Genomic DNA, 27,166 nt, shown 5'->3' with positions numbered 1-27,166 from the left:
GAAGTAGGGCTGCTTGTTAAGTTTTGCCTTGAATTTTGCTAAGACGTTTAAGGGTTCTGTTCTCTCTTAGGTTTCCTTAGTTTTGATAACCCAAAAATCCTTATTGGAAAAAAAATCCATAGAAAACAGTTTACCAAACACAAGAAAAATTATTTTTATCATAAATAAAAAATTCCCTATATCCAAACAGCCAAGTAGAATCACCCTATACTATGGTGTTTCACATCAAATTATTCCCACAAAAGTTAAGAGGTATAAATGTCCACAACTTTGGGTGAAAGTTGTCTATATATCATCTGGTTCTGGAACTCTTTTTTTTTCTTGTTTTTTAATAGTGAAGAAAAAAGAATCTTTCAATTTAAAAATGAGAAATCCCACTACAGATATAAGTGAACTGGGAGGAGTAGAAAAATAGCCGTTTTTTTTTTTTAATTTTCATTTTCGGTTGGAGCAACGTCAATACAGCTGGATGATACCATTAACAACCCCACAGCTTTGAATAGTAAATAGTCTTTCCTTTTACTTTTTAATTTTCCTTTTATTTTTGGGGTGTTCTCTGATAATCCTATCATAACCCTTTATTTTTCTACTGCTATTGTCCAAGATGCCCAAGACAGGACAGGGAGGAAGGAAAACCCCCCAAAACCCTCCAAGTTGCAGTATCAGACAACCGCTTGAAACTGCTTTACAGACCCACAAAAACAAAATAACAAAAACCCATTTCATTCATTTTCCTCTCTCTGTTCCCTTCAAAACCCTAGTGTTTTTTGCCCTTCTCCATCTTCCTCATCATTTTCAATTATATGGGTTTTCTTTGAAACATCAAAAGAAGAAAAGGGTTTTTCTTTTTTTCTTTTTTTCTTTTTTGTTTTGCTATTGGAGGTTTGAATATGTGGTTTGGTGTTTGTACCCTGATTGTGTTGGCATGAGGTCGCTATCTGTTGGCATTGTCAGTATTTGGATGATGTTACATAGAAGGGATTTGGATTAGATTATTTGAAATTACAGTGAAGCAGTTGGAAGGTCGTTTGATCTAATCCAATTGGGATTGTCTTCAACTTGAAGTTTGCCAAGCGATTTAGATTGTGGGTAATTTTCAGTTTTCTGATTGGTGGGAGATTTGTTTGGATCCACCAAGAGGGATGTGGAATGAGAAGATGGGTGAATTTTGATTTTTGCAATGCAAATCAGTGGAAAATTTTGATTGAATCAATCAGTTGATCGGCCAATGAACTTAAGCTTTCTTATGATCAAGCTGCAACCTTTGAGCAGTCAGGAAGATCGGTTCTGTGCTGGCGATTTGAAATTGTTTGTTTTTGGTAATATTTTTTGCTTATCAGTTCCATGAACTCATGTCTTCATATGGGCATTCATTGTTTTTTTATTGGGTGGAGATCTTTTTGGTTCCGCCAAAGACAATTTTTAGATGTGGGCATGAATAAAACGAGATCAAGTCAGTTGTTGATTTTCGAATGAAGCAAAGCTTTCTTAAGATTGTGCTGCAATCTTTATGCCGGAAAAGATTGCAGGTATGGAATTTATACTCCTCTAACGTGAAAATATTATGACAACAGAGAACGAAACATGAATATGTTTAATTGAACGATTCTTTGTAGATGTTAGTTAGTGAGTGTATAGCAGGATCTCAGATTTAGATAAGCAAAGACTGAATTTCTTGGTAGATATATTTATTTTGGAACTCAATGTCAATCAGATAAACTAAAAATGTACTATCAATCAATCCCCTTTTTGGAGTATCAATACATGGATGCAATTAGAATTCATTAAAAGAACCATTTACAGACTCAAAACCAGGTATTCATGAACTTGGCAGCATCGAACATCTACTGCTCATTTCAAGATCTACTTTAGAGTTCCCATTTGGCACCGTACGTAACTGTACAATACGTTTCTGCTTTATTGAGCTCCCATGATTGTACAATTTTCATTGTCCTGTTACGTACTTCCATGGATGTTGAACTAGATGGCATTGGCACTGATCTTCTAATGTTTGCTTTGCTTCCGAAGCCTGTTAGTTAAGTGTAATACCTTGCGGTAGGGGAGCAACGGGTCAAGCTTTTGCTAAAAATTGATTTGGAGTCAGTCCAAATCAGACCCAATTTTATGGTAAAAGCTCAGCCCGCTTTCCCGGAAATCAACCCGAGTTGCACCCCTACCTTGTGGACTGCAGAGATATGGATACAGTTGCAATATTTTAGCATATGCACAGCTGAGGCACGAACCACTGACCAGTTCTATTCTACCCATTATTGATTTGTTTAATCGGAAAGGAATGCTTAGTTTTAGTTGCAGGCGGAATTAGGTCTGGAAATCAGGATATAAATTTACCATTCTTTCCAAAAAGTTCGGGTCAAGCCTGAATCTCATCCAACAAACAGTGCTTTTTTCAGTTATGTTATAAAACCTTTGAATATAAGCTGGTTATAGTAAGTGTTAACTTCAAAGAAACTATGAGCCCCATTCCTCCCTCCCCAAATTGTTATGTCCAGTTATACTATTTCATCCTCAGTTTAGGTCCTGTTCATTTGAGATTATGCCAACCGATTGCGAGTCCTAAACCAATTATTGGACTCAAATTTAGACTGACAATCGGTTGGCATAATCTCAAATGAACAGGACCTTAAAATCTTAAAATATGATGCTGGTTGTTTCTTCTCACCTGTTCTTGCCTGTGATACATATGTGACATATATGATATATCTTCTTTTCCTAGTTTTTAGTTGGTGATTCTGGTTACATTGAATTATGTCCTTTTATACTTCAGGTTCAATGTTTAGGAACATGCACTCTTGGACTCCCATTCTGCATCACTGAAGTTAAGCTTGTACCAAATGTCAAAATCTCTCGCGGCATTAATTGGAGGTGTTGCGGGAGCTATCACATTGGTGGGCATAATAGTTCTATTTGTATGGTTCTGTCTATTTTATAATAGAAGCATTACAAGAAATTCTGAGACTAGTTCTTCTGATCCATCTCTTCGAGGTAGGGATTCTTTCCCTTATGAAATTCAAGGACTGCGTGTATAAAGAAACTAATGGTTGTGGTTTTCCTTACAATTTGGAGCAGGACTAAATGTTGGCACTGAATTATCTCGAAGGGGAGGTGCCCCTCTTTCACCCAATCAACGTGAAGCCAGACATTTTGTACTGGAAGAACTAAGCGTGGCTACAAAGAATTTCAGTGATGTTAATCTGATTGGAGTAGGAAAATTTGGAGAAGTGTACAAGGGTCTGCTTCATGATGGAATGATTGTGGCTATTAAAAAACGCCCTGCGGCACCTAGTCAAGAATTTATCAAAGAGGTAATGACGCCTTTACGCTGCAAATTATCATATAAAATGAGTCAAATTACTTTCTTTGGGTTCAACAAATCGGTTATGGAAGCAATGGGCATGTGCATGCTTACAGCTTTGACCCCAACATGGTTGAAAGAATAGGTGTCCTGACTTCTTTGTAAGGCCTTCTAGTGGGTGACAGATCCTATGAAAAAGTTGTTAAAATGTTTCTCTATAATCTTTGTTCTCCTTTTGAGATACTTAATTGTTTTTTCTTATCTTTCCAATTTTCTATGAAGCTTAATGAATTTTATTGTTCTGGATTTATTCTTAGATACACACGGCTTGGATAGTGTGCCGATTAAATGGCTCTAGAGCTAAACCTAATGAGACAGTATAAATGATGCTCACACACGTGTGCACAAGTAATTCCTAAAGCTCCGTTTCTTTCAAAGTAAATTGGACGTAAAACAAATTTTACACCCATTTGTTTAGTGGAAATTGGGTGTAAAACAAAAGAAACCGAGCCTAAAAGAAAGTATAACTGTAGCTAAGAATCTATTTGAAAATTTTGGGGTAAACATAGTCATTTTAGTGCATTCCTTTTCTTAATTACATCTTTTGTATACACTGAATAAGTCAATATTTCCCATCAGGTATGCTATCTCTCATCTATTCGGCATCGGCATGTGGTGAGCCTTCTGGGATACTGCCAAGAAAATGGCCAACAAATGCTTGTTTATGAGTATATACCCAATGGAAGTGTTTCCAGTCACATATATGGTAATTGCACATCCATTTATAATCATTTTACCACTCTGAATCTCAAGTTCTGAGCACATTAGTTATCGAGAATTTTGTTTTTTCTTTTCTAGGTGCAAGTCAACTCTCTGGTGAAAAGCTCGAATTCAAGCATAGGCTTTCAATAGCTCTAGGAGCAGCTAAAGGTGATCATATGGAAAATCATCATTTGTGGTTTCCTGGTATTGATATTTCCTTAGACAAAATGTGTTAAAATATATATGGTGCTACTGTCTTTCAATTTTCATAAGACTTTAAGCTCTCTAGTCTCTTCTTCCTGGATGTAAAAGGGCTCAAAGCAATGCTCTCTGCCTTTCCTGACACAGGTTTTTTGTTCCCTTTTTTCTTATGCAGGTTTGGCTCACCTTCATGTACTGAACCCTCCTCTGGTACATAAGGAATTCACAACAGAAAATGTCCTTGTAGATGAAAACTTCATAGCTAAAGTTGCAGATGCAGGACTCAGAAATTTACTTTCTAGAATTGATACTGCAGGTCCTTCTTCTCAAATGGTGGCTCATGATATCTTCCTTGACCCGGAGTAATGTTCACCTTTGTTTTTTGAATGATCGCCAATTTTATTGAAAAGACCGAGATGGTCAGATTACAAAAGAGAAGAAAAGCATTACAAAGAGTACTATACAAGAAGATAACTTCATGCCGGTAGAGAATCAAAGAGGGTCAATGCTTCTTTCGATACCCCCAACCTTGCCAAGTTATTCGCCACCTCATTGGCCAATCTCCGGATATGCTTAAAAGATAAAGTCAATCTTTTGGAACAGTCAAATATTTCATCAAAGTATCTATCGAACCTCCAGGGATTCTTTTGAGGGCCTCTAAACCATCTATTGACGTTCAAGGCGTCACCCTCAACCACGACTTTATTGATTCCTTTTGAAGCCAAGAATTTAATTCCTTGATGCACAGCTCTTACCTCTGTTTCCGAGGCATCCGCAACCCCGATAGGGCCCAAAAAGGTCCAAACAACCTCTCCTTGATCATTTCTAAGTAGCCCTCTTATACCGGCCTGCCTCGGTTTTCCAAAGCTAGAACCATCAAAGTTGAGCTTTAAGAATCCTGTAGGCGGGGATTTCTATTTTTGTACCGTCTTTGATTTGCTTTCCATGCTCATGCAAATCTCACGCCTACCTTCCAACAAATCATGCACCGAGACAAATGCAAAATTTGTAAGTGATTTCACCCATGAAATAGTCAGAGCTAACACCTTGATGAAGAGGAAGTTAGCCCCTCTAGCATAACCCTTAAATATCCTTGCATTTCTCTCCTTCCATAAGACCCAGAAAGTAGCTAATAAGGAGACATTCCACAAGATTTTCCCTTTCTTCTTCCAAGAGACCAGTGACCAACACTGCAAGTGCTCCATGATTGTTTCAGCGTAAACCCAATTGATTCCAAACTTGTTAAGAAGCATACCCCACACCTCCCTTGCCACTCTACAACGGAGTAATGTTCACCTTCTCAAGAAATGACAACATTAGTTCTCTAGATGACTAGGTTAGAGACTTGTTTGGAACTTGTTAAGTTTGACTTGTGAGTTACTTGGTCATGACTTCGACCTGTCTCACACATGCTAACTCGGACTAACTAAGAGCATTATAAAAATACAAATTACCAAAGTATAGATTGTTAACTTGTTAAGTATCAGATGATATTATATGCTATAGAGCATATTATCAAATTATCTTTTGTAATTATGCTTGCATACTATAATGCTATGATAGGATTTCTCATATAAGACATCTAGTAATCATTTTTTTTGTAGTTATGGACATGGTTTTAAATTTCGACCAAAGTCTGAAATTTCGGTCTGAAATTTCGGATTTCGGTCAAGACCGAAATTGAAATTCCCGAAATTTAACAATTTCAGAATTTTCGGCCGAAATTTCCATAAAATGCTTTTTTTTTTTTTTACCAAATTGTGGCCCAAAATACTAAAATTTTGAATATTTGTACAAAATTTCGGCCAAAATTCCGGTTTCAGCTGAGTCAGAAACCGAAATTTAAAACCATGGTTATGGAATGTTAATTTAGAAATTTATAGGTTCATTGGCAAAAATTATATAAAAAATTTATTAAAATTTTGATATTTTAAGCATTTCATTATAGTCAAAATACTAAACAAAAGCTCATCAATTTGACAAGTCAAATTCAGAATAACAATCCGAAGTTCTTTTATGAAGAAAATAGACTGTTACCACCTATATTACCATTATAATGTACTACTCGAGTGGGATCTCTTCCAACAAACTCTTTTACCATCACTCCAATTTTCTGATGTTCTGTTTACATATCATCTTAACTGCTGTAGGGTAAGAGGCTTTGGAAGATTCTCAGAGAAGAGTGATGTATATAGCTTTGGGGTGTTCCTTTTGGAGCTAGTAAGTGGACGAGAAGCTGCAGGATCACAATTTTCAGAATCTGATCAACGCGTGGTCGACTGGGTATTGAATTCTTTTATACTATGCTGACAAATGCAATTAGGATGTTTTCTGCATAATTAATATATATATATATATATATATATATATATATATAGAGAGAGAGAGAGAGAGAGAGAGAATTTATATGATGGGTGGCCGTGAAAACACGTGAAGTCTGAAAAAAGTAGGTACGGCCCACTTTTTTCGATGATCCAAACCGTTCATCTGTTTGGGCACAACCGTTCTTTGGATGATCCTAACCCTCCGATCTGTAGAAGATTCCATAAATGATTTTTGGAAATCTCCATTTTCAGATCGGTTCAGATCGGAAGGTTAGGATCATCCTATGGAAATTATTTTTGGGACACACCCTATTTATGTTGTGCCCAAATAGATGAACGGTTTGGATCATAAAAAAAAATGACTTCACGTGTTTTCACGCCCACCCATCATATAATCTCTCTCTCTCTCTCTCTCTCTCTCTCTCTCTCTCTCTCTCTCTCTCTCTCTCTCTATCTCTCTCTATCTCTCTCTCTCTCTCTCTCTCTCTCTCTCTCTCTCTATATATATATATATATATATATATATATATATATATATATATTCTTTGTGCAATTGAAGTCACAAGCCAAAACATTAATTTTTTCCCTTTTATCCAATGGCATCGTGTCCTGTCTAATTGTGGCTGTTTTGAATAGAAGTGGTTACCTAGTCAGATATGATATGTTCTAGGGTTCACTTCGTAGGAGCCAGAACTGTAACTAAGGTATCCATTTTATAAAATTCTACTTGTCATATACCCTTGAGCAGCAGGTGTGTTGGAGACACATCAACTCACATTATAAGAAACCCCATTTTATCTTACATTTTTATGCTATTTAATAGTTGTGAATTGAAATAACTTCTTTTTTATGATTTTATGAAACTATGAACTATTATTTACACAATAAGTTTATGTGTTATCTTATAACGAGAATGACACGTTTGTGTGCTGACTTTCCATGGATTACTGCATCTGACATTTCTTTCTACTTTCCACACCACCATGTGTCATTGTTTAAGTTACATTTTTTTTCTGTGTCTGGCACTGACATGCCTATCGAGCAGATTCATCTGAAAGTGACCATCTAAGGCAATTCTCATACAAACAAGCAGAAATTTGTTCTCTCATTAATCACCTGACCTGACTCTCACTTTCCATGTTGTTTCTTTCTTCAAAATCAGCTAACATCAGCTTCATGAGCTCGAGTTATTACCGCTATTTCTCATTTCTTATAAAAATAATGTCATCTTCGTATGGGAAGTTGGTGGAGAGTCAAATGATGGATGTGTGATATTGATAACTTAGATGTTATCAATTGAATAATATACATTTGGTCAAGTAAATGATGAGTCTAACATGCAATGATCGAATTTGGTAAGGTCTTGGTTACCAACTGAAATTATACTATCCGTTTAAATATGCATTACACTCTCTACCAGCATTTCAAAACGTGGCCAAAGCAAATCTTAGTCAACCCGACGTGGCCGAGTACTCGGTTGATGCGGCCGAGTACTCGGTCAGCGCGGTCATAACTAAGGAGAGTTAACGGAGTTTTGATTGACGACTTTGAAGGACAAAATGAGGACTCCAACAGGAACGCGGCCAAGGTAAAAAGGAGTTGATTCGGGTAAGTTGATGATGACACGGCGGAGTTTTTGAAACTGAGCTCTCTACCACCCAAGTGTCAAAGAGAGTGAGCACTATTTATATTGGCTCAGACATTCTACTAACTTGACACCGCTGTTTGGATGACTGGGAAGGATCTCATGGGCAATATATCAATGTATCATGATATAATAGACATTTATATGAATTCATTTATACCAGTACTGTTTAGAACTTTAGTTTCTTTTCAAGATAATTACCGTGGAAGAGTTTTAGATTCTCGAAGTGCTATTAGCTGAATGAAAACCATTTTTACTGGCTGTTCTTGTAAAGGTACAAAACTATCGGGACACAAGTGACATTGCGGTGATTATCGATCGTAGATTAAGCACCGGTTTCACAATCGAAGGAATGAAAGAGTTCATACAGCTGGCAGTCCGGTGTGTGAACCCATCTAGTGAAAGACGCCCATTCATGAATTACGTGGTCGCAGAGCTTGACCGGATACTTGAGAAAGAAATGAGCTTGACAACGGTCATGGGCGAAGGCACCCCAATTGTGACTCTTGGAAGCCATCTATTTACTGCATTAAGATGAGTGAGAATATGTTCTTTGTGCATGAATTTTTTTGTACTGTGGAGTAGAGATTCAGCTGCTTTTTAAGTGTATAAAAGATCAGCTGGTGTATTTTTTCATTTTTTCCCATACTGTATGAAAATTGAAAAACCATGTTGTATAGCATTATTTTTGGGCATATATCATTGAAAGATTGGTGGTGGTGTTTGTTTGAAATACATACATGCATATTTCATTCAATCCATAAGCATTAGATCCAAGAATTAAAAGTTCTAAACATAGTCAAGCCCTTGATTAAGTTTTTTGAGTTATAAAAACCTAGCGTGTAATCTGGTTTTTTGAGCATCATCCTGAAATTTTCCCCGTACGAGTGTTTTTAAGATAGGCAAGAAATCTCCTCAACCCCAGCTTACAGAGTGGATGATCAGCCACTTTTCGTAACATGAGAAAACAAACCACCTTTAATTCATGATCAGTAAAGTCAGGATAGGCTTGGGACTGCAGGGAACAAAATCAAAAGTGCAGCTCCAGCCTTTCATGTAAAATACATGGACACTCGTGTACCACATGATATAGCCACTTTAAAATGGTCAGGATAGGATTGGGACTGCAGAGAACAAAATCAAAGCTGCAGCTGCTGGGACCCAGGTAGAACTCACCCTTAAAAGCTAGTGGTGAAGAAAAGAGGGGGGAGAGAGAGGAAGAGAGAGATGATGAGAGAGAGAGAGAGAGAGAGAGAGTTAGGTACTTAACCAATACATCAAAAGCCCCAAAGCTGATTAGAACACGTTAGGCAACGCCATTTAAACCTTTCACATACCGGGCTGGGTCTCACCCAGTCCCATACCTAGGCGGGCCCTGTTTTCGGGACCCGGGTAGAACTCACTCTTAAAAGCTAGCCACTAAGGCGAGGGTGCCCAAGCCGTTATAAGCACATCCACATCCTTCCACTTTTCCTATGTGGGATCTTTGCTTTTGCGTGGAAGCCTCAACAGGCCCTCACCTGTGTGTGTGTGTGTGTGAGAGAGAGAGAGAGAGAGAGAGAGAGAGAGAGAGAGAGAGAGAGAGAGAGAGAAAAATAAGAACAGGCTTAACCTTAATTTTACAAGGTTTTTTAATTAAAGTTTTTACTTGTAAATTATCGCAGCTGGAAAAAATGTGAATTACGTAAGGTCCTTAGACCTAAATAAAACCTATGTTTGGCCCTATAGAATGTGTGGCATATGTTCTTAGAATGATTCGTGCTCATACAAGATTTGGAGGTGTTAGGCACCAAACCAACTCAAACGGACATCAATCTCTACGTATATAATTAGTCAAGCCATAAATACTTCTCTAAGCATGGAAGATTACTTTGAAATAAAGAAAATAATACCTAACTATGAAAATTGAAATATAATCCTTTCGTGATGAGTATTTGGAAAGTTTTAAATTTTTTGGTAAATTTATTTATTTCTAATATCAACCCTAAGATCAGCTCAGATATCTTCATAGATTTTTCAAAAATTAAACTAAAATAAGATTGAAGGTTTTTACCTGTTAACAGCACAAGTGCATTGTCTTTTGGGTTTTCTTCCAAAGCAATAATGCCCACAAAAATTTAAGGGAAAATGATTAAAAATATGGGACTTTTAACTGAAATTATGAAAAAATGGTTGCGTTGGCTAGATTCTGAGAAAGGGATGAAACACATCCCAAGGCATGTTTTAAGACAAGAATGCCCTTTACTTGCTTTTCCCTCCACCTTTTTGAGAAATGGATCCCAATGCATTTCACAAACCCTATTCACCATTTTTACCTTCTTCCCCACGCCAAGTGTTGAAAGTTCATTGCCTTTGGTAAAACTCCATTGTACAGCCCCCTTCTAGGATGAATTCAGCCCATATTTTTCAAAATTGACTATACAGCCCATACCATAGGATGATCCAAACCGCCCAATTGATGTGCCACAATGTACATAGGTTGTGCCCCAAAAATCATTTCCATAGGATGATTCTAACCATCCAATCTAAAAAGGGACTCAGATTATGGAAACTTCTATAGATCGGACGGTTGGGATCATCTATGGAAATAATTTTTGGGGCTCAACATATTTATGTTGTGGCCCATCAATTGGGCGGTTTGGATCATCCTATGGTATGGGTTGTACATTCCATTTTAAAAAATACAGGGTGAATTTATCAGTGTCCTTCTAGAAATTATGTTCAATTACATAAATATGCTTGGCTTTTGACTTGGTGGTAGGGAAGCCCTCTTGTTTATTCATGAGAAAGAGTTTTTATATGGTGTAAACCCAAATACTCTAGCATTTTTCAAAAAGTACAGTACGGGTCACACCATAGGATGATCCAAACCGTCCATTAGATGGGCCACAATGCAAATAGGTTGTGCCCAAAAAATCATTTCCATAAGGTGATCCTAGCCCTCCAATCCATAGATGAAATTCGGATTATGGAAACCTTTGTAGATTGAAGGGCGAGGATCAGCCTATGGAAAACATACTCAAAACTTCAAACAACATTTCATGTTCTGTATTTTTGTTTGGATAAAAATTGTCCATCCTCTCGAGTTTCTTTCGACTTTCTCTTGATCCCTAATTCTAAGCGCTAACTATATACAATATAAGTCGGACTTAGGACACTTTGATGGATGGTCCCATTCAATTCAAAATAGATTGTGACCCGAACTCATAAACTAAGATCCAAAAAGGCACTCCGAAAAGGATAATGGATCTAATGAAATACTATTAGAATGTATGAACCACTATTTATACCTTGGAACCACTATTTATACCTCGAAACTACTACATAGTGTTAAATAGTGGTTTCGAGGTATAAATAGTTGTTCTCACTGTCTAATTAGTGGTTCTGAGTGTTTAAACCACTATGTATAGACTCATTCTCACTTTTTATAGTGGTTTTAATTATAATTGTGGTTCCCAGGAATCTTGAAATCACAATTAGTGCTTGGAAGGATTTAATTGTTGTTCATTTCATCTAAATGTGGTTCTGAGTGTAAACCACTGTTTATAAATTCATGACAACTTTGAGACCTAATGAAATACTGTTAGAACGTATGAACCAATATTTATACCTCGGAACCACTACATAGTGGTAAATAGTGGTTCCTAGGTATAATTAGGAGTTCTGAGTGTTTAAACTCCTATCACTTTTTTATAGTGATTTTGATTGTATAACTTTTTTATTCTCACAATATATACTCTCGAAACAAGTATTAGGCCTTCTAAACTATGAACCACCATAAGATCTGAGTGTTTAGACAACTATTTAAACCATTGTTCATAAATTCATGACAACTTTGACACCCAATGAAATACTCTTATAATGTGTGAACTACTATTTATACCTTGGAACCATTATTAATACCTCGAAACTATTACATAGTAGTAAATAGTGGTTCATAGGTATAATTAGTGGTTCTGAGTGTTTAAACCCCTATTTATACACTCATTCTCAATTTTTATAGTGGTTTTGACTGCATAACTTTTTATTCTCACTATTTATACTCTCGGAACCACTATATAGCAGTTCAGAGGTCTACATAGTGGTTAGGACAGTATAAATAGATTATCTAAGTGTTTAAATAGTGGTTTTGATCTTCTACATAGGGACGTCAGTGTATTTCCACATTCAGAACCACTACTTAGTTGTTGCGAGGACTAAATACTGATTCTCACATATCAACAGTGGTTCCGAGAACTAAATATTCGTTCTACAAATTTAAATAATGGTTCTGATTGTATATAGACATGAGTTTCAACCGGGTTTTACTCTAAACAGAAACATAGAGGGCGAGAGAGAGATAGAGAGATGATGACAATACACCATAGCATTGTAAAGAACATGTTAAACCTAAGCAAATGTATGACAATGGATCTACCAAAGAACCCTAGGTTTCATAGCCAAAGAAAATAAAGAGACCCAATAAAATCTACATGTTCTCAAGGGGAGTTTCACCGGTCTTCAATGGAGTTTTAATGGAGTTTTACAAAAGGCAATGGAGTTTCAATGGAGTTTTACAAAAGGCAATGGAGTTTCAGCACTTGGCAAGGGAAAGAAGAAGGTTAAAAAGGTGAATAAGGTTTGTGAAATGTCATGGGATCCGTTTCTTACCTTGGTGGAGGGAAAAGCAAGTAAAGGGCATTCTTGTCTTAAAACTTGTCTTGGGATCCGTTTCACCCCTTTTACAGAATTTAGCCAACACTACCCTTTTTCATAATTTCAATTGAAAGTCCCATTATTTTTCTCATTTTCCCAAAAAATTATGGAAGTCCAAATTGAGGGCATTTTGGTCTTTTTCATCGAGGGCAGACGTGAGATCGAAACGAAAGCCATCCGTGCGTCATTTCATTAACATAACACAAGCTTCGCGGAACTATCTCATCCCTAATCAATGACAGGATCTAAAAGGTCTGAATTTAATTGTACAGTAATTAGGCACAAATACTGAATCCGTTGGATATGATTTAGATCCATATCCTAATTCCTAAAGCCTTAGATGCTGCTGGATTGGCAATAGAGAAGAGGCAGCTGATCTGGAAGAAAGGAACTTGAGAGAGAGAGAGAGGGGTGTTGATTAGGGATTTTAAATAATAAAAAATTTCTTTATTTAGAATAGTTCATTAACAATTAGGCACTAATCTAACCAATTAGGCTAGATTCTTGTATGCATTCAAGATTAACTTTTAATTTATAAGCATTAGTTATTTATTTGTGATTAGATTAGGCATATACAAGTGACTGATTTGACCCATAAATTTCCTAGGCAGACACTATTAGTGGACAACTTTTTCCCAAAATTCAACCTGTGTAAATAGGACCTAAGACTCACGGATGAATAGTCTATATCAAAACGTGATACAAACCATCCCAAACAGCCACTACTCTATCTCGGTACTTTGGTCCAAATTGGTCACACTTGGTGCTATTAGTTTAGGATGTTTGGATTACAGGAAAAAAAAATTAAAATTTTTTCCAAGGAAAATAAAATTTTCATTGTTTTCCGTTGAATTGTTTTCCGAAATCAAAAAATTCTTTTTTTCTTGGTCTTTCCGCGGAAGGCTACAAATCTACGAGACCCTGAAGTTTTATTTTTCATGGAATATTTTTTCAAGAGATGTTACATAAATTTCTTTTCCCTAGATCCAAGGTATTGGGTGTTTTAGTGTGTTTGGATCTAGTGAAAGAAAAATTTCTTTTCCAATACAAATTTCAAGTAATGGTTTTAGATTAGAAAAATGGTGTCCTCATAGGTCCAACCCACTGAAAACAGAAACTCTAAATAAAAACCAACTAAAATAGCAACTAAGGAAAATATTCTTATGCAACAACAAATATAGAAAAGATACAGATAAAATTTCTACCCTTTAGCCTTTAGGTCTTCTAAATCAAGAGACAAACTAAAATATAGAAAGAAAGTAACTATCCTACTAAACATCTAATTAACTCCTACTGAATCAAAAAAATTAGCTGATGAATCATAAAACTTCTGATGAATCCTCTAGCTTGCCCATCCACGCCGGAGGCAACATCCCTGTCTGCTCGTGCACGGTCTTAAGTAATGGTGGTAACATCTTATACACACCCGCTACCTCATTCATACCACCACCCGCAACCTCGCCGCCATTGCCATTAGTCCAAACACTAATCTTTGGTTGTAATCCTTGTATGGCCCTAGCATTTATCTTAGCCATCTCTTGAAACAATCCCCCATTGATCATTAAGTAATCCCTCAAGTTTGCATAATTTCCATCTAAGGCCTTGAGCAATGTGCTAACATAGACGCCTTGTGCCTGAGCGAGGGCCACTAGTCCCTCCGCCTCCTTTTGCTTCGCGTAAAGCTCCCCTAATGCCGCTTGTTGACGAGTGAAAAGGGCTGCCTCTGCGGCCACTGGGCGGGCTTCCGCCTCCTTCTCCTTCTGATAGAGCTCCGCCTCAGCCACCTTTTGCTTCTTATAGAGCTCCCAATTTGCCTCTTGCACCTGTTTTTTAAAATAATTTTTAAATATTAAGGGAATATTTGGATACAAACAAAAAAGGGTCTTATTTACAAATAAAGTTATTTTAAGCTAATGACATTTACAAATTGAAGATTAAGGCCTCTTTGGAGGCTATTATCCATATCATCTATGTATCCTTCTATACTATATGCATAAAGAAATGTTCTCCTGCTTGTTAGATAGCAAATAAAAAAATTCCTAAGTTTTATGTTTTATAGGTAGACAGACCCAATTTGCCTCTTGCATCTGTTTTTTTGTTTCAAAAGAATTTCAAAGATTAGGGGATTATTTGGATGAATGCCGACAAAAGTGATTTTTGGCAGCGGGATCCATCTCTCTCAGGGTACCTTATTTACAAATAATCATATTTAATCTCAAAACCATTTCTATATATGTTAGATTATATTCTAAGAATGTAAATTTCAATTTCCGTTTTGAATGTGGTCTAGAGACCACTTTGTTCTAAAACTAAGGGCCTTTGGCATGAAGTAGGAAAAACAAAAATGGTGGCAATGCTATCTTCTTTAATAAGAAACAAGCAAAAAGGGGTGGAAATAACAATATCAAATGATAAAATAGCAAAATCATACATACCCTGGTCTCATACTCAACGCTAGCCTTACTAAGGAACTCAGCCTTGAGCTTCTCAGTTTGAGTTAAAGCATTCCTCCTCTCCACCTCCCTTTGCAACTCAGCCTCTCTAATCGCCACCGCCTTTGCCGCCTCAACCTCCGCCATCTGTGCATGTTGGGCCCACGAAGCCTTCTTCGTCGCCAACTCAGCATTTGCCTCTGCCACATCAGCCTCCCTCTGGTTCTCAAAAATCTTCACTTCAGATTTCACCTTAATCTCCTCCTTCGTCCCCTCCCCTTGCCTTTTTGTCGAGAAAATCTTCGTCTCCGCATCAATCTTCGAAGCATTCTGTGCCGTCTGCCCCTCCCTAAGCTTAGACCCAATCTCCCCTTTCATCTTGGCCTCGGCCACATCCACCCTGGCTTGGTTCGCAGCCTCCATCTGGGTCTTCTGCCCCAAATACGAAAAGTATTCATGGCCTCTAACGTCCACAAGTTGCTTAACATTTGCGTTATAAATCAACAAGCCGAATTGGTTCAATTCGAGCTGAACTTTCCCAAAAACTTCTTGTTTAAATTCTTTGGTACCTGTTAGGATATGTGAAATCTTCATCAGCGTGTTACATCCGAAGATTCGACGGTGTGCATCAAATGTTTAATTTAATTTGTTTTGGGAAATTTTATTGTAATCAAGCGTATGTCGATTTCCCAATCCACGTACATTTAAGGGGGGCATGTTAGAATACATGAGATCTCCTAGTACGTACCTTTGAAATTTTCTTCCATGGTCATGGATGCAGCGAGGACACGGGTCTCGCCTTCAATTACACCTTGAACGAGCTCGTTTACGTGGTTGGAGAGCTTGTCATGGGAGGACATGAGCTTGGCGTATTTGAGGAGGCTTTCAGGGTCCTCAGCTCGCGGGCCGATGGTGAAGACAGCGGGGAGAAGGAAAGGGAGCTTCTCGGCGCTCATCGCTTGGACCTCGAATGTGTAATTTACGGGGGAGATGTCAATGATGGTGTAGGATTGCCCAGGGAGGATCCATGCTTTCTTGGCTAGCTTTATTTCCTTAATATTGTAACCAGTGATCACTAGGTACTCACTTGCCTTTGCTACTTTGTAGAACCACACCATGGTTGCAAGATGAGAGAGAGAGAAGAATAAAAGGGGATGTGAGGATGTGAAGGAGAAGAAAAGTTGGGGGATTATTATAAAGAAGGGGTTTCTTAGAAGGGAGAGAACATATCTTGTTTGTTGTGGTTTTTGCAAATTTGTAGGGATTTGGAGGAACCGTTTCATTTCAAAATTCAAAGACCAATTTCGGCAAGAATTCCCAATTAAACAAAGCGGAAAAGTCAAAATTTAAACCGATAACTAAATTTACTTCTAATTATGTTCCTAGAAATCCCATCTCTTTCTTTTCATGTAGTAGATATGGAAGGAGAGAAATTCCGTTTTAAAAAGGGAAACAAATCTCCTACATTTTAGGCTCATGGCCCATCGTGCACAAAACCGATTCTAGGGAAATCCCTCCTCTGCATACTTCTAAAAGTAAAAGATATTCAAAAGTTCATATTTAACTACACCAAAATAAGCAGCCCAAAATGAAAAACTAGGAAGGAAATTTACACGTCCAACTTGAGTCATTCTCATTTAGGGGTGCAACTTGGATCGGGCTCAACCCAAACCAGACGGGTTCAACTAGATTTTGGCTTGGCTTGGGTTGGTGTTTCCTCGTGTTGGGGTTGGCTTTTCCCAACCCGCTTTTAATTTCGGGTTGGGTTACAGTTGGGGCCGTGGACATCCCGACTTAATTAAATTGGGTTGGCTTTTCCCAACCCGATTTAATTTCAAGTTGGGTTACGGTTGGGGCTGTGGACATCCCGACACTACTTGAACCCGAATATGTCCTTTAATTTTACTGTGGTTTTAAAAATCTTTTAAGGCTATGTTTGTTAGGGTTATGTTTGTTTGTTTTTTTGGTATTACCCTAGGCTAACCGGACTCAATTTGGAAAACAAAAAAAGGCGGGGAGGGGGCGGGGGTGTTTAGACAGGTCAGGTTAGGGTTGAGAGATTTAGAGGTGGGTTGAATTAGGGTTGAATATCATTGACCAAAGGCTCGGGTCGGGTCATGTCAGGTTAGGGCTGAGGGAATGCTATCTTGGGTTGGGAAAGGGTTGGCCTCAACCCGACCCAACAGGCCCGAGTTGCATCCTTAATTCTCTCGTTAGAAAATCCAAAACAAAATAGGAAACTAATCTAACCGATTAGAGTATAGGAAAAATTAATCTATCCGACTAAACCAAAAGCCAATCTCCATTCCCTACTCGCCAGCAAACATTGTTAGAGACTAAACTCCAGAAAAGATGAAGATAATAAGGCCATTCACTCCCCAAGCAACCCCTAAAATTTTTATTCTTGATTTAAACTGCCATCTAAATTCGATTACAATGTCAATGTTTATAGAACCTTTTATAGAAGGCCCACTACATGACAAGAAAGGAGGAACCTCCATTTGCCACATGGCAGCACCAAGTTCAACATTCGTTTCACATATAAGCCAAAAGATATGCGTCACCTTATCATAAAATCCTGCAATGTTTTCCAGCCTTTTATCTGGAGGCATGCTCATTACAACAAAGAATCATGTGGAGATTTCAGGACAGTTGCTATCCTCTCTTGCCACATTTGGAGACATACTTATTTTACCATAAAATTATACAGAGATTTCAGGAAATCCACTCTTCTGACTTGCTATATTTGGAGATGTGCAAAGATTTGTCAGCAGCTATTGTACTGTGTAATCCTTCAATTGTGCATAAATAAACATGAAGCCAATGTACAAAATGCAGAGAAAAAATTAAAAAGAGTTTGAAGTCTTCTCTATAATCCCTTGTGTCTTAAAATTCTTAACTTGAATGGCAAATCCCTTTTCTTTCTTTTCTTTTTTTGGGATTTTTGCCGATTAGTCCTTACTTGGCAAAATAGATGCTTATTAGTCCCTAAAAATAGCATATTATCCAAACGATCCTCTCATTATTTTCGTGCAAATTAAATGATAATAAAGTTAATTTAGATGGATTTCATAACAAATTGAAAACCACTCTCAGTAAAAATTGATTAGTGTCGGTTGGAATTATCTTTTCTTCATGTCTATGTAAAGTAGAAATTTTAGCAATATTTTTCGTTTGCAAACTTTTCCAAAAAATTCCCACAGGGACTGTTCGGATTACAACAAAAATATTTCTTATGGAAAATTATTTAGAGAAAACGGTTCCTACACATATGTGTAGATAAGTTATCTACACACTAGCTTAAAATACAGTGGGGGCCACATTATTTGGGTGATCCAAACCATTCATTTTTAAAGCCCTCACATAGATAGGGTGTGCACAAAAAATCAGATCCATAGGATCATCCTAACCATTCAAACTGTGGAGGCAAAAAATGGACTAATTTGTGAAGGTTTAAAGACATCCATTTTACCTCCACAAATCGTAGGGTTGGGATGATCCTATGGATCTTATTTTTTGTAGACACCCTATCTATGTGAGGGCCTTTAAAATGGATGGCTTGGATCACCCAAACAATGTCGGCCCACACTGTATTTTAAGCTAGTGTGTAGAGAACTCTCTACGCATATGTGTAGGAACCGTTTTCTCAATTATTTATTGTAAAAAAAATTTCAATCGATGATTTAAGAGGGAATTGATTTGACTGACTAATTAGGGGGATAGCATCATAAACTATAGAGGCTGAAGGTCCCCAACTAAATAATTGAATAGGGTTGGTTCATCATTTTTTTTTTTGGGAAAATGATAAAAAAAATGGGACTTTTAACTGAAATTATGAAAAAAGAGTTGTGTTGCTAAATTATGAGAAAGGGGTGAAACAGATTTCAAGGCATGTTTTAAGACAAGAATGCCCTTTACTTGCTTTTTTCCCTCCACCAAGATAAGAAACGGATCCCAAGACATTTCACCAATCCTATTCACCTTTTTTTACCTACTTCTTCCCCATGCCAAGTGCTGAAACTCTATTGCCTTTTGTAAAACTCCATTGAAGATCGGTGAAACTCCCCTTGAGAACATGTAGATTTTATTTGCTCTCTTTATTTTCTTTGGCTATGAAACCTAAGGTTCTCTAGTAGGTCCATTGTCATACATTTGCTTAGGTTTAACATGTTCTTTACAATGATATGATGCATTGTCATCATCATCTTTATTTGTTAGGGATTTGTTATGGTTTTCTTAAGGATTTGTTACTGTAATCATTCTCTTTACAATGCTATGGTGTATTGTCGTCATCATCATCATCATCATCATCTCTCTCTCTCTCTCTCTCTCTCTCTCTCTCTCTCTCTCTCTCTCTCGCCCTCTATGTTTCTGTTTAGAGTAAAACCTGGTTGAAACTCCTGTCTATATACAATCAGAACCACTATTTAAATGTGTAGAACGAATATTTAGTTCTCGGAACCACCGTTCATATGTGGGAATAAGTATTTAGTCCTCGCAACCATTAAGTAGTGGTTCCAATGGTATGAATAGCGGTCCTGAATGTGGAAATACATTGATGTCCCTATGTAGAAGATCAGAAGCACTATTTAAACACTTATATAATCTATTTATATCGTCCTAACCACTATGTAAACCTTTGAACCACTATATAGTGATTCCGAGAGTATAAATAGTGATAATAAAAAGTTATGCAGTCAAAACCACTATAAAAAGTGAGAATGGGTATCTAAATAGGAGTTTAAACACTCAGAACCATTTAATATAACTAGGAACCACTATTTACCACTATGTAGTGGTTCCGAGGTATAAATATTGGTTCATACATTCTAATAGTATTTCATTGGGTCTCAAAGTTGTCATTAATTTATAAACAGTGGTTTAAACACTTAGAACAACATTTAGATGAAAGGAACAATAATTAAATCCTTCCAAGCACTAATTGTGGTTTCAAGATTCTTAGGAACCACAATTACAGTCAAAATCACTATAAAAAGTGAGAATGAGTGTATACATAGTGGTTTAAACATTCAGAACCACTAATTATACAGCGAGAACCACTATTTATACCTCGGAACCACTATTTATCACTGTGTAATAATTTTGAGGTATAAATAGTGGTTCTAAGGTATAAATAGTGGTTCATACATTCTAATAGTATTTCATTAGATCCATTATCATTTTTGGAGTGCTTTTCAGATCTTAGTTTCTGAGTCCGGGTCACAATCTATTCTGAATCGAGTGGGACCATCCATCAAAGTGTCCTAAGTCCGACTTATATAATTATATTGTACATAGTTAGCACTTAATGTTAGGGATCAAGAGAAAATGGAAATAAACTCGAGATGATGGACAATTTTTATCCAAACAAAAGTACATAACATGAAATGTTGTTTAAAGTTTTTAGTATATTTTTCATATACTGATCCTCGCCTTTCAATCTACAGAGGTTTCCATAATCCGAATTTCCTCTATGGATTGGAGGGCTAGGATCACCCTATGGAAAGGAATTTTTTGGGCACAACCTATTTGCACTATGGCCCATCTATTGGACGGTTTGGATCATCCTATGGTGTGACCAGCACATTACTTTTTGAAAAATTATGGAGTATACAAGTTTACACCATATAAAAATTCTTTCTCATGGAGAAACAATAGGCCTTCCCTACCACCAAGTCAAAAGCCAAGCATATTTTTGTAATTGAACACAATTTCTAGAAGGGCAGTGCTAATTTCACCTCGGATTTTTTAAAATGGAATGTACATCCCACACCATAGGATGATCCGAACCGCACAATTGATGGGCCACAACGTAAATAGGTTGTGCCCCAAAAATTACTTCCATAGATGATCCCAACCGTCCAATCTATAGAAGTTTCCATAATCTGAGTCCCTCTTTAGATCGGATGGTTAGAATCATCCTATGGAAATGATTTTTTGGGCACAACCTATTTACGTTGTGGCCCATCAATTAGGCGGTTTGGATCATCCCACGGTTGGGTTGTATAGTCCATCTGAAAAATATGGGCTGAATTCATCCTAAAAGGGGGCTGTACAATGGAGTTTTGCCAAAGGCAATGGACTTTCAACACTTGACGTGAGGAAGAAGAAGCTAAAAAATGTGAATAGGGTTTTTGAAATCCATTGGGATCCATTTTTCAAAAAGGCGGAGGGAAAAGCAAGTAAAGGGCATTCTTGTCTTAAAACATGTCTTGTGATGCGTTTCACCCTTTCTCAGAATTTAGCCAATACAACCCTTTTTCATAATTTAAGTTAAAAGTCCAATTTTTTTTAATCATTTTAGGAGCTGTTGAGCTAGTGGGTTTTGTACTTGAATACAATGATTGGTGCTTATATAAATATATTTATTTTATTTAGGCACTGATATCTGCACTACCGAGTTTTAATAATGGCACAAACTTGCCTTGTCTTTTCCTTTTCTAATCAGCTGGTGAGAGCTTTTTGAGAATTGTAATAGCTTTCGATAGCTGGTTAAATACTAAAATGCAAGGGGTTGTAGCTCAATGGTGTAGGCTACGTGGCAGGCAAGCTTACTCGGAAAAAAAAAAAGACAAAGTGAGTATGTGTCATTATCAAAACAAGGTAGTGCAAATATCAGTAACAATATTTTAAGAAGGGGATCCGTTTTGTTAAAAAATCCTCTAGCAAAACGGGAATCCGTTTTGTTCAAAAAGAAGGGGATCGATCATTCGTGCCACGTTTACAAAAGATAAGAAAGGAGCTCGAATTCGCATGAGACATAATAAATACAGTCAAAATGACCAAAATCCACGGTCATTTCCACCATTGTCTTTATATTGAAGACGGAATTCCGTTTTGAAAGTGTTTTCCAAATCTATAAATACACAGGTGAAAAGGAAAGTAGGAAACAAAACAGATTTTGTCTCGGTTTTTTGCTCCAATGGCGAACCTAAGGAGGGCTCTGCTCCGACTCCAACAAACCCTAACCCTAATTTCTCCGATCATGGCGAATCAGACCTCCGTCACCGTCTCTAAACACCTACCAAAAACACAATTCCGGTTTTTGTCTCCTTTTCTCCTTAGCATTTCAAGATTTTTTTTAAATCTGTTTTTTTTTTCATTTTTGGATAGATTTCTTTGAAACCTTGATTCTTATTTTTTGTTTTCAACATTTCTTTGATTTTCAGACAGATTCTTGGTTCAATTTCTCGTTTTTCTTCTGATCGAGGATCGATGAACTTTGATCTTTCAAACGAAGAAAGCAAAAGGCGTCTTTGTAACAGGTCTCTCTCTCTCTCTCTCTCTCTCTCTCTCTCTCTCTCTCTCTCTCTCTCTCTCTCTCTTAAATCGATTTCTGATTTGGGACTTTTTGTTTAGGCTCTGTTTGGATTGCAAGAAAAATGTTTCCTGAGGAAAAGTTTTTCCCAGGAATTTTTTTGTTGCCACAATTTAGAGACAAATGATAAATTTTAGGGTTATCATTCTAAATTAAAGGTCCCTGTATATAAAGTTACTTTTTTGTTGCATATGTAATCAAGCAATGGAAAATCATGAAAATTTGAAAAAGTTTTTCTTTTTCAACCTTTTTCCAGAAAATTCCTGGAATCCAAACAGGGCCTTAGAGGAATTTCTTCATTGAAACCCTAAATTTCTTTCCTATAGATTGCTGTATCGGAGCAAACAGCGAGGATTTCTAGAATTGGATTTGGTTTTGGGTAATTGGGTGGAGGAGCATATTCGGACTATGGACGAGACGGGAATTAAAGCTCTTGTGGATGTTTTAGATCTGGTAAATGATAAGCCTTTAGATTTTTAATTGTTTAGATTAACAGACTTATAATGGCTTTAATTAGTAGTCTTTGATGTTCTCAGTCTCTGTAATCTATTTTGTCTAGGATTCTGTTTGTAGTCAAGCATTGTTATTCAAAAGTGTTTGTGATTCTTACATGTTTCCTCTTTGAGCATTGGCTTGATTTGATATGATATGTGATGGATTTTTAGAAGAACCTTTGTGGTTATGCGCTGGTTTTGGATATTCACTTTTGTAGCTATAGCTTTTAAAAAAAAATCAGACAATATCCAGGAATTTGAGGCTGCTCAATTCTGCCAGCAGAAAGGGGGGGTTCAAGAGGATGGTCTCTTTTATTGTGCTTTTTTTTTTGGTGCTCTGGCTTCCCTCTGGTTCATTGTGATTGAGAGATGATTTGTTTCATATGTCATGGAGTTTGGTGCAGTGTTTTCTTCTTTAGAGGATGGTCTCGTTTATTGTGTTTTTTAATTATTTTTTTGCTAGGTAAGCTGGGATCGAACCTCATTGTGCTTTTTTATTATTCTCACACCAGACCCTTCTGTAGGCTTCTCACATCCATGGGGAAGCATATTGTATAAAAGTTGGACCGGTCTTGCTATGTCTGGATCATAGTTTTAAAACTCCCCTGCTTCATCATGGACTCCCATGAGTCGACTCCCTTTTCCCTTGGTCGCATTCCACATTTTGCCACCGCATTCCACATTTTGCCTTACTGAGTCAATGAAAACTCCTTTGACTCTCCCGAGTTATGACTACGTCAACTGAGTACTCAGCCGCGTCAACTGCGTTCTTGGCCACGTCCGCGCTGAGTCGACCAGGATTTTTCTTGGCCGCATTTTGACCCACATCCGCCTTTTTAAACACTGGTCTGGATAGTGGATACTTATTTATATAATTATATGATTATGGTTAGAGGATAATCATGTGTGTGATTATGGCTTGCTTACTATTTGTCCCTTTGGGATTGATAAAGCTTTTCCGATGTTTCAATGTATTCCAATTTTGCCTGGTAATACCGTATGTGAACATCAAATTTTTAATCAGTAAAAGAATGGGTTTGATTTGATGGTTTTAATCAGTTATGATTTGTGACTCGTGAATTATGTGTACTGGAGACAATTCTGGGAAAGATGGGGATATAACAGTTCATGGCCTCCATTTCAAAAAAAAAAAAAAAACAGTGCATGGCCTTAGAAATTCTCTCATTTGTTGAACTTTTTTGCTTCACGTGTTGGATTTCAAGAGATTTGACTTATTGTTCTAAGTAGCTTTATTAGATTTTTTCCGAAATTCATCCACAAGAAACTTGCTTCAGTTTTCAACGCTTTTTAGTTAATTAGACAGTCTGGGATTTTGCCGACCCCAACTAGTTTTGGGACAAAGGCTTAGTTGAGTTGAGACAGTTTGGGATTTTGGATGAAGTTTGGACTCGTGGTTTGGAACAATCAAACTACAAATAGTTTGGACATTTTGTTAGTGTTTCAAAATGCGGATACGGCGTGGAACGCGGCTGAAGAAAATCCTCGTCGACTCAGCACGACATGGGTCATGACAGCAAAATGCGGAATGTGGCTAACGTTAAGGGAGTCAGCTCAGGGGGGAGGGAGGTCCACGATAACTCGGGGGAGTTTTAAAACCAGTGTTTCAAGACACAGGTGCTGGGCAAACGCGGCCAAAGAAAATCCTAATCAACTTAGCAATTACGCGGTCGAGTACTCAATTGAAATGGCTGAGTACTCGATTGACGCAGTCATAACTGGGGAGAGTCAAAAAGTTTTTAATGACTTTGTAAGCAAAATGCGGAATGTGGCCAAGGCAAAAGGTAGTCTACTCGGTTGACGCGGTCATGACTCGAGAGAGTCAAAAGGAGTTTTTAATTTTTTATTGACTTTGTAAGGCAAAATGTAGAACGCGGCCAAGGCAAAAGGGAGTCGGATTGGGGGAGTCCACGATGACACAGGGGAGTTTTGAAATTATGCCTTTTGTAAGAACTTAAAATCATTTTAGAATCTAGAACATATGACTTCATATTCTGGTTGCTCCTCCTCAGTTTGGATATATCTTCATCTTTTAAAGATTAGCTGGAGTTTCTATGGCGGGGTTCAAGTTTTTGTTGTATTTCTCAGAAACATGAATGGACATGAATATTTACAGGGTGTTTGCATCTTGCCTTATTTCTTAGACATTTCCTTCTTTTCTGAACACGAAGCACCCATTCATGAGTCAGGGTTTCTCTTTACAGATTGCAATATAAAATTAGGTTTTGCATTGTTTGTTACCATTAGGTAGGTTCAGATTCGATATTGGTTTCTTCTTCTTAATGTTTGCCGCATAGAAGAGTTATGAATATTTGGAGTGTTACTTGTATAACCTGATAAAAATCCAGTGGTTGTTTTGTGTTACCATGCCGATTTATCTATATAATTCATTTTCTCTGTTCTTACTTCATAATTTGCTTCTCCTTGTTGCGGCAGGAAAACCCTGACTTGTGGAAGTGGCTCACCGGCCAGGAGCAACCGCCGGAAGCTGTTGGCAGTAATCCGGTAAAAATATTCAAAGATCAAATTTAATCATATATTTTTATCTTCTCTTTTCTTGCTCAGGCTTTGTTTGTTATACACTATTCGTTCGTGTAGGTCTTCTCAGCTGTCCAAGCCAAGGTTATGCACAACCTTAACAGCCATGCTGCCCCAGAGACACGAGCTATGCCCGGGCAGCCATGGGTAAGAGGATGGGACGATAGAAGGGGGTTGGATGGCCCTCGATTCGGGAACCAGTAGCCTTAGAAGCACTTCTAAAGATAATGTTTAATGGAAGTTTTATTCTGTATCTGTTATGAATAAAAGGATATTCTTCTTCATAAATATCGACTATGCATGATTCAACTGAGGGTCATATCTGACGGCCAGTTTGAACTTGGGCTCATAACAAAACAGTGTTTCTGGATTTGTTGGTCCTCAGCAAAATGGTGTGTAATTATTATAGATTATGATATAAAATTATAAATAAATACATGTTTATTGGACTTTAACAGTGTTCTTAAAATCTTGCAATTTACAATCTGAATCCCATGGAAAATTGTGCACTGTTCAACTTCATTTATATTTGAAGAAAATTTTATTGAGTAAATGCAAGATAGAGTATGGTTTATCTTATGGTAATACATTGCATTCGTTCCAGATTCCCCCAATGATTGTGAATGGGGGCAATGATCCACATGAGCTTGCTTCTTTTCCTCCTTTTTTTTCTTCCAGTCACTAAACGGGCTACCCATGCCTTTTCAGAGGACCCATTCCACCCCAATGCACCTGAGAATGGCTGTCCATATGGCTTAGGCAATATTGCAATAAATGAATAGATGGTTGGATGATTCTTGCTTTTAGACATAGCTCACCTGAATTACTTGAGGTCATCAAGAGTGTTAACTCTCGGAGAAATCAGTCCAAACGAAAGCTGATACACGGGTGGAGGCACATGTCTTTCCATTCTTTTGGGGAAGAAGTCCCAACACTGGATAATATCTAACAAAAAGATTGGATGAAAATCTACCTGTTCGAGGAAGCAGTTTCTTCATAGAGATAAAGTAATCCAAGTACGAGCAGGCCTTCTTGCCTTCATGATGCATCTCTTGCCCTAAGTTTTTTCTTCTTTTGTTTTTTGGAATGGCATCACAAGATGTATTATATGACCTTTCGATGTTCTACCACCTCAGAGTTTATTTTAAATGAGAAACTACAACTGTCCTCTGAGAGAGGCCACCGTCTTTAGGCCTGCAAATAGAAACCCAACCGATGGAATGGATCTTCATATGGAGATAAGACTCAACCCATAAGAAGTTCCGAAGCAGCTGCTCAATATGTTGATGGTGGTGTTTGCAGGAAGGCGAAAGGCAGAAGGCCAGTACATTTGGAGAAGTAATAAGGCCATTATCATCAATTGGGACAAATAGGTCAAAACAAAAGAAGATGCTTCAGTAGTGCACAACCTCCTTGAATTTAATGT

General features: G+C 37.4%; 3 protein-coding genes across 5 annotated transcripts; 2 read left to right on the top strand and 1 right to left on the bottom strand.

Annotated features, from left to right (window-relative positions):
- Positions 1–354: 354 nt before the first annotated feature.
- Positions 355–8,978, top strand: LOC143847395 (putative leucine-rich repeat receptor-like protein kinase At5g49770). 3 transcript variants are annotated; one of them, XM_077356208.1, is made up of 8 exons: positions 355–1,529; positions 2,786–2,906; positions 3,088–3,323; positions 3,953–4,079; positions 4,172–4,243; positions 4,452–4,638; positions 6,427–6,559; positions 8,520–8,978. In XM_077356208.1, exons 1-8 carry the CDS (start codon positions 1,473–1,475, stop codon positions 8,781–8,783), a joined length of 1,197 nt encoding a protein of 398 aa, XP_077212323.1. In that variant the 5' UTR covers positions 355–1,472; the 3' UTR covers positions 8,784–8,978. The 3 variants fall into 3 exon arrangements, with proteins under 3 accessions (XP_077212323.1, XP_077212324.1, XP_077212325.1); XM_077356209.1 differs by having other exon boundaries at positions 362–1,529; positions 2,786–3,003; XM_077356210.1 differs by having other exon boundaries at positions 363–1,319; positions 2,786–3,003.
- Positions 8,979–14,212: 5,234 nt separating this feature from the next.
- On the bottom strand, positions 14,213–16,660 carry LOC143846664 (flotillin-like protein 4). The gene is made up of 3 exons (XM_077355156.1): positions 16,121–16,660; positions 15,376–15,941; positions 14,213–14,763 (listed from the first exon to the last, which is right to left on the bottom strand). Exons 1-3 carry the CDS (start codon positions 16,653–16,655, stop codon positions 14,260–14,262), a joined length of 1,605 nt encoding a protein of 534 aa, XP_077211271.1. The 5' UTR covers positions 16,656–16,660; the 3' UTR covers positions 14,213–14,259.
- A 5,588-nt stretch (positions 16,661–22,248) lies between these two features.
- On the top strand, positions 22,249–26,195 carry SDHAF2 (succinate dehydrogenase assembly factor). Its single transcript, XM_077356207.1, has 5 exons — positions 22,249–22,413; positions 22,542–22,637; positions 23,017–23,143; positions 25,639–25,707; positions 25,801–26,195. Exons 1-5 carry the CDS (start codon positions 22,295–22,297, stop codon positions 25,942–25,944), a joined length of 555 nt encoding a protein of 184 aa, XP_077212322.1. The 5' UTR covers positions 22,249–22,294; the 3' UTR covers positions 25,945–26,195.
- Positions 26,196–27,166: the final 971 nt, after the last annotated feature.

The sequence above is a fragment of the Tasmannia lanceolata genome, unplaced genomic scaffold (assembly GCF_043159265.1).
Source record: "Tasmannia lanceolata isolate RefF3 unplaced genomic scaffold, GAP_Taslan_0.1 ptg000015l, whole genome shotgun sequence".
Taxonomy (NCBI): domain Eukaryota; kingdom Viridiplantae; phylum Streptophyta; class Magnoliopsida; order Canellales; family Winteraceae; genus Tasmannia; species Tasmannia lanceolata.
The sequence above is the reverse complement of the archived record's forward strand: the minus strand, read 5'-3'. Positions and strand labels throughout refer to the sequence as shown.

Excerpts from the sequence above, each read along its gene's own strand:
- LOC143846664 (XM_077355156.1), bottom strand. The coding sequence starts at position 16,655 with ATGAAACGGTTCCTCCAAATCCCTACAAATTTGCAAAAACCACAACAA. Across the intron at positions 15,942-16,120 it reads CATGGAAGAAAATTTCAAAG|GTACCAAAGAATTTAAACAA; the intron begins GTACGTACTAGG and ends ATATCCTAACAG. Across the intron at positions 14,764-15,375 it reads GCGTTGAGTATGAGACCAGG|GTGCAAGAGGCAAATTGGGA; the intron begins GTATGTATGATT and ends TTTAAAAAACAG.
- LOC143847395 (XM_077356208.1), top strand. The coding sequence starts at position 1,473 with ATGAAGCAAAGCTTTCTTAAGATTGTGCTGCAATCTTTATGCCGGAAA. Across the intron at positions 1,530-2,785 it reads TATGCCGGAAAAGATTGCAG|GTTCAATGTTTAGGAACATG; the intron begins GTATGGAATTTA and ends TTTATACTTCAG. Across the intron at positions 4,244-4,451 it reads AGCTCTAGGAGCAGCTAAAG|GTTTGGCTCACCTTCATGTA; the intron begins GTGATCATATGG and ends TTTCTTATGCAG.
- SDHAF2 (XM_077356207.1), top strand. The coding sequence starts at position 22,295 with ATGGCGAACCTAAGGAGGGCTCTGCTCCGACTCCAACAAACCCTAACC. Across the intron at positions 22,414-22,541 it reads CTACCAAAAACACAATTCCG|ACAGATTCTTGGTTCAATTT; the intron begins GTTTTTGTCTCC and ends TTTGATTTTCAG. Across the intron at positions 22,638-23,016 it reads AAAAGGCGTCTTTGTAACAG|ATTGCTGTATCGGAGCAAAC; the intron begins GTCTCTCTCTCT and ends TCTTTCCTATAG.